We start from the raw sequence: 6,731 nt of genomic DNA, 5'->3' as shown, positions 1-6,731 counted from the left end.
TGTTTGTGTGTGTGTGTGTGTGTGTGTGTGTGGGTGCATGTGAGGAACTGGAAAAAGGGCGCTAGCGGAACTTGCGGCTCAGGAGGCTGACAATCAGTGGCGGCATCTGTCTTCTATCTCAAAGGTGTGTTTTTGTGTGTGTGTTTGTATGTGGTTGTGTATGTGGGGGGGAGGGGTGTGTGTGTGTGTATGTGTTTGTGTGTGTGCGCGCGTATCTGTGTGTGTGGCAGAACTGGCGGCTCAGGCTGCACACAATCCCTGGCGTCTTCTGTCTTCTATCACACAGGTGTGTTTTTGTATGTGTGTGTGTGTGTGTGTGGCTGTGTGTGTGTGTGTGTGTGTGTGTGGTTGTTGTCTATGTCTGAGTGTGTGCATGTTTGCACCTGTGCATGTCAGTATGTCTATGAGTATGTGTCTGTGTAATGTGTGTTTGGATGTGTGTTTAAGTATGTCTGTCTAGAGCCTGAATGCATGTGTGTATGCTTAATTAATCTTTTCAACATCTAATGGTACAGTCTTGAGAAAACTTCAAGTTAATGCCATATACATTTTTGTGTTTGGACCTAGAATCAGGACCAGATCACCAAAGATCTCACAGACTTGAACAGCAAGCGAGAAGCTGAGCGAGAAGAACTGTTGCAATACTTGACTGATGGTGAGTCACAAAAATATTTTTGTCGTTGTTGTTTTGTGTGTGTGTGTGTGTGTGGTGTGTTGTGTGTGTTTGTGTGTGTGTGTGTGTGTGTGTGTGGTTGCGTGTGTGTTGTTGTTGTGGTTGTTGTTGTTGTCACTGGTGTTGCTATCAACCCCGCAGCTCTTGGGCCTTTGCTATTATGTCAATACCAAAGGGTAATATCAATGAAAGTACAGTGCAACCAATGAGTTATTGGGAGTGGTTAGAGTTTGCCACTTGCAGATCCTACTTACTCTCCCCTTGTTGTTTCTTTTTTCTATCGGTCTTCCTTTCAATCACATGTATAATGATTGTTCCAATATGCTTCTCTTTTCTCAAACTTAAACTTAGCAAATAGCAGATTTTGTATTACCCGTTATTAAACGATGATATGTTGTAGAAGTATTTGACTCATAGTGAACTACAGAAGTACCGGAGTAGTGGCAAATGGCAGGATTATTTTATTTGACGGCGAGTCACAGAAATACATTCATGGCAGTATGTAGCAAAGCGTTTATGTAGTCGAAGTTCTAGTATATAATTGATTCTATATTTCTTGTCTTTATGAAAGGATTCAAATGCTTAGAGAGTCCATTTGATGTTGTTGTGATTATTTTGATTGAGATGTAATCCAACCTATCAGTGCGAACTTATCTTGTTTGTGAAAGTTATCCCCTCCCAAATCCAATTCGATTGTTACCAAGAAAAACCAACCTGGCAGATTTTTAGAAATAAAATTGTGTTGTGCCAAACTTTCATCAATGTACAGACATGTGGTCAGATTAGTCATGGCGCTGGGGATTGTAATGCATAGGAAGGCTCTTTGCCTCACACGCAGAAGGCATGAGTTTGATTCCTGTTTGAGCAAGATATTCCAACATTGTTTGCGGGTGATTGGCAGGTGCTCTGGTGTGGTTTGCTCCTTCTGTCCTATTTTCTTTTTTGTGTTTGTTACTCGCTTGTAACCAATCGCTTGAATGGAATTCACCAGTAGTGGTCAACTTCATTGATTATGAAAAGGCGTTTGACAGCGTGGACAGGGAAACTCTGTGGAAACTCATGTGGCATTATGGAATACCTGACAAAATCATCAAGCTTGTGAAGACCTCCTATGATGGAACACATTGCCAAGTCTTCCACGGAGGACTACTCTCAGAACCATTCCAGGTACAGACAGGAGTGCGACAAGGATGCCTGCTCTCACCTTTTCTCTTCAAACTTGCTATTGACTGGATCATGAAGGAAGCCACCAAGGAAAGTGCAATGGAATACAGTGGATCCCTTGGCAGCAGCTGGACGACTTGGACTTCACTGATGACCTTGCACTGCTCTCTCACGCACATGCTCAGATGCAAGAAAAGACCAAGGAACTCAACAGGCTATCAAGGAGTGTTGGCCTACGTATACACCCGGGCAAGTCGAAAGTAGTGAAGCTTGGGAAAGTGTCAAGCCCTGCTGTGACAGTGGAAGACAGTCCCCTAGAAGAAGTAGACTCCTTTACCTACCTTGAAAGTGTCATCGATGGTAAAGGTGGAACTGAGGCAGATGTAAAAGCAAGAACCGCCAAGGCAAGATCAGCATTCAAGCAATTATCAAAAGTCTGGAAAGCAAGCAACATCTCACTGCACACCTGGATTCGACTCTTTAATTCCAATGTCAAGGCTGCGAAACTTGGACGACAACAAAGACAGTGCTAAATAAAGTCCAGACTTTCATCAACAGATGTATGAGGAGTATCTTAAGAATTAAGTGACAGGATAGAATTAGAAATGAAGAGCTATGGGAAAGGACAGGACAAAAGGATATAGAAGTACAAACAGGACTAAGAAAGTGGCGTTGGATGGGACACACCTTCAGAAAGCTCAGCGGAAACATCACAAGACAGTCACTGCAATGGAACCCACAGGGAGCACGAGGCAGGGGTAGGCCACAAGAGACATGGAGGAGATGTGTTGAAAGGACATGAGAAAGATGGAGCTCACTTGGAACGAGCTAGGAAGGGTGGCCCTGGATAGAGATAAATGGAAGGAGCTTGTATGTGGCCAATACCCTGCCAGGGGTGAATGGCATTGATGACTCTCTTGTAACATCACTAATCTTAGGCATTTATATGACCTTATTGTGTTGTAAGTGCCGTAAAACTTTTATGAAAACTATAGCAACACTGTTTCTCAAGTGGTTAGATGATAACAATTTATAAACTCTTGTTCCATGTGTTTTAAAAATGACTTCTTCATTCCATTGTTGTCAGTTATCATCATATTCGAGAGACATGGGGCCAGAACTGTACAATTTTGAGTTGTTTTCCCCCAGGACATTTGTGAGGTGAAAACTGTGTGGCAAGGAAGGGGGTTTTAATTTGGCTTGTTTTTGTGTGTTTCAGTGGAGAACGGGGCCAGCAGTTTGCTGTCCCAGTTACTGGACTACAATGTCAAGGCCAAAGAGACAGAGGAGTTGCTGGAAATGATGGAGGAAGAAAGGTGAGCAGTGCAAGGAGTGACTTTTCTATTTGTATGCATCCATTGGCTAGTTGCTTAGAGTAAGGCTTTGCCATATGCTGTTTTGAAAAGTGATGCATGATGGAGTCTTTCATTGAGAAGTTCATGTGTGTGTGTGGGTTGCATTGATGCTGTGTGTGCAACTGTGTCTTTGTGTGTGTATCCATATTTATATTATATGTATGTATTTGCATTTATGTTTGCACTGTTTGTGTGTGTGTGCGCTCGTGCATTTGAGTGTTTATGTATGTGTTTGTGTGTGAATGTGTGTGTGTGTTTCTGTATATGTGTTTCTGTACGTGTGTTTGTACTCCTGGGTTTTAATTGTTGGACTACCACTAGGATCAAGGAGACAAAGTAAGTACTTGAAATGTTTAAGGCAGAGAGGTGAAGGGTGTGAGAAATGACTCATATGTGAGTGTTTGTGTTTTTGTTTGCGTGTATGTATTTATCTGAGTTTATATCTATGTATGTCTGGGAGTTTGTCTCTTCGTAAGTGTTTATATATATATGTGTGCGTGCATCAGAGACAATATTTAATTGTTAAGATAACAATTTAAAAAATGTATGTTTACATGAACAATGGATGCACTTCCAATTTATTTGTTAGTTAAAGTGATTACAAAATAAATGTGTTTTTAGAATATTTTTCAAAGGATTTTGATATCAATATTTGCTTTCAGGATGAAGGAAGATGATTGGTTCACAGTTAGATGGGAGGAGCTACAAAATCTTCGGAAACAGGAAGTCTTAGGTAAGATGCTCATCTTTAGGATTTATTCACGCATTTGATTCAGTGTTATGGGGTCCAGGATATTTCTTTTAAAAACTGTTGGGCATCCTCCTCCAAACAGTACAATGTTGGGTCTGCTGAAAAGAAGTTATGACTTTGATTCTTGGCTTTGTGGGATGGAAAGTTGTATCCTCCAAAATGAGAAACAGATAAACATTTTTGTTATTCTCATTCTGTGTTCCCCCTCTAAATCTGAGGGGTATTTGTTTTTGTTTTGTTTTTGTAAAGTGTTTCACGGCGCTCGCAACTGCATAGGTCATATGAGCGCGCGGGATACATTAAATATTTTCAGTTGGTAGGAAATTTTTAATTTTGCCCGGGTGGCGGCCGAAGCCTACTCTTATCGATTTTAGACCACCGAGGGATCTTTAACGTGCGCAACTTACACCCGGGCCCTCCGAGATTTTTCGCCCTTGTCCGAGAAGGCTAGGTGTAGATCTTTCCTACCAGAAGATCAGGGGTGTGGTAGAAAGACAGCTGTAAGAAGGAGTCAAGGAGTAACAGTAGAAAGGCTGCAGAAAGAGTCAGGAGCCCAGAGGAGGGGGCAAGGGAGGTGAGGGGGTGGGGGCAGAAAGAGGAGACGAAAGCAGACGACAGAATATTGCTAGAGAGCAGGAAAGGAGATGAAAGGAGACAATTTTAGAGAAGAAAATTTTTCGGTCGCTACCCGGATTCGAACCCGGGACCTTTGAATGAGAGGCCAACACCTTAACCTCTAGGCCACGAGAGCCCTCTGAGGGGTTTGGGATCTAAGGTTGGCAAATGGTTGGAGGCAGCACTGGCCGTTGTTGTTTCTGTCTTTCTATCATGCTTTGTCCATGACTGTCATTGTGTTGATGTGCTTCTATCATTTTCAAGGCTAGAGCAGAGCTTTACTTATGATATGTGAGGCAGCATGGTGGAATCAGGCTCTCGTCAAAATAATCAAAGTGAAGAAACTTGCCTTTTTCGGCAGGTTTGTGAATTTTTATCAAATTTTTGTTTTTGGCTCAACTCTTTTCATACCCATTAAAGAACTCATTTATGAGTGAATTTTTTTGAAAAACGCTGATTATAGGTACAAAAAATGTAAATTTTTAGTTACCACGGACTCTTTAGCTAAGGAAATAACTAATCTTTCGCGGCCATTTTCTCATTAATTTTACCTCTGAAAATAGGTGAAATATCTCGACTTGTATTCAAGATAAATGGATATTTTTTTCATCCATATAAAGACAAGTAAACAAGCTTTGAGATGATACCAATAACTCTACATGCCCAAAAATTGACGAGAGCCTGATTCCACCACGCTGCCTCACATATGTTGCTTCTCGCACTATTTCAAGTAGCTTTGTCACTGTGTTTTTATGTAATTTGTGATTTTTTTTTCTTCAGATGCCATGAAGGTGATGCTGACGGAGTTTGCCGATATCGAGGAAGCAAGGCTGGGTGTGGAGATGGATAAAGATGAGACACGACGTGATGCTCTAGAACAGTGAGTGACAGTTTTTGTGGGATTTAACTTCTGAAGTAAGAACCTCCCCATCCCACCTCCCGACCCCACACCCCCTTCCCACGCAACTATCAGTACTGAAAAAGCAGACAGTGCCCTTTGAATAAAATGAATAAAAATCAGATAATACAACTTGATTCATCCTTGAAGATGTTGTTCTGGCAATGACATAAGAATAACAAATCAGGTAACACAACAAGAGCAGCAAATCAATGTTGAGCAATGTACAACACAGGCACTGTTGTCTGTTGGGACAAAAATGTGCTGCGGGTGGTTGGAGGGGGCCACCAGTTGGTCTGTCTGCCTGTCTTGCTTTTTCCTCAAGTATCACATGACAGATATGGCATCAGTGTGCTTTTCTTTCTGCAAACAGATAAGTGCCAACTTCCTGTAGGGTCCTGGGGTGGAAAAGGATTGGTCATGCGCAGAGATTTGAAGCCAACGGTTTTTTGGTTCATTTTTGTTCTGTGATGTGTTGTCCTCAGAGAGACACTGGATGAGGGTCAGATGGAGAGTCTGATGTACCATAAAGACGTTGAGCACCAGAAGATGGTGCGGAAGCTGGCAAAAGAGGTGAGTCAAGTAACCGATCATTGAAACCTCATAGCATGGGTTGGGGGTGCTTTGATGTGGCCTGCTCCTTGTACTTTTCTTTGAGGGTTTCTTTCCCCCACTCTGTTCTTTCTTAAATGTGGCTATTGTTACCCAGACAAATCGCTATAAAGATCTTCTGCCAAAATTACCTTGAATCTGGTCAAAGGTTTATGCAGTAACTTACCTCGTATTGTCTGAATGACACCTGATCTGTGTGTGTGTGTGTGGGGGGGGGGGGGAGTAGGTCTGTTTACAAGTATGTGAAAGAACTAATATTCATGCATGAGGACAAGGCATTTTAAAATGGTTTTCCTCATTTTGTCACTCATAATTGTAAGGCTTGTAGAAAGACTTGTAGATAGTCTGATGTCAAAGTCACAGGAATGTCATTATAGAAGTACGAGTGTGATGAATCGTCTTATATTCATATGATGACTTTATTTTATTTCTTTGTCCCTTTGTCTGTGACCAGGATGCCCTTCAGAAGGCAGCATTTGAGGCTCTGATGTTCTCCCGCGACTCGGCTCACTCGAGGATCCGCAGTCAAATCATGCTCATTGAGAGTGAGTTAGCTCAGCTGACGACACTGGAGATGGACCAGCAGGCTGCAAGGGTGGAACACCAGATTGTGAGTGGACCTTGTGTGTGTGTATGTGTGTTTGTGTGAGGGGGGGGGGCACC

The 6,731-nt window shown here is 42.2% G+C and overlaps 1 protein-coding gene across 1 annotated transcript in view; it reads left to right on the top strand.

The window, feature by feature from the left end:
* Window positions 1-6,731, top strand: part of LOC101862688 (E3 ubiquitin-protein ligase LRSAM1) — a gene marked incomplete in the record, with an annotated part of 42,294 nt that overhangs the window by 27,799 nt on the left and 7,764 nt on the right. The window contains 7 exon segments of the mRNA XM_013089112.2: window positions 261-286; window positions 568-655; window positions 3,057-3,153; window positions 3,855-3,925; window positions 5,339-5,438; window positions 5,942-6,029; window positions 6,523-6,678. Coding sequence (XP_012944566.1) covers window positions 261-286; window positions 568-655; window positions 3,057-3,153; window positions 3,855-3,925; window positions 5,339-5,438; window positions 5,942-6,029; window positions 6,523-6,678 — 626 coding nt within the window.

Source organism: Aplysia californica, unplaced genomic scaffold, assembly GCF_000002075.1.
Source record: "Aplysia californica isolate F4 #8 unplaced genomic scaffold, AplCal3.0 scaffold00876, whole genome shotgun sequence".
NCBI lineage: Eukaryota > Metazoa > Mollusca > Gastropoda > Aplysiida > Aplysiidae > Aplysia > Aplysia californica.
This window is presented reverse-complemented; position numbering and strand designations above follow the sequence as displayed.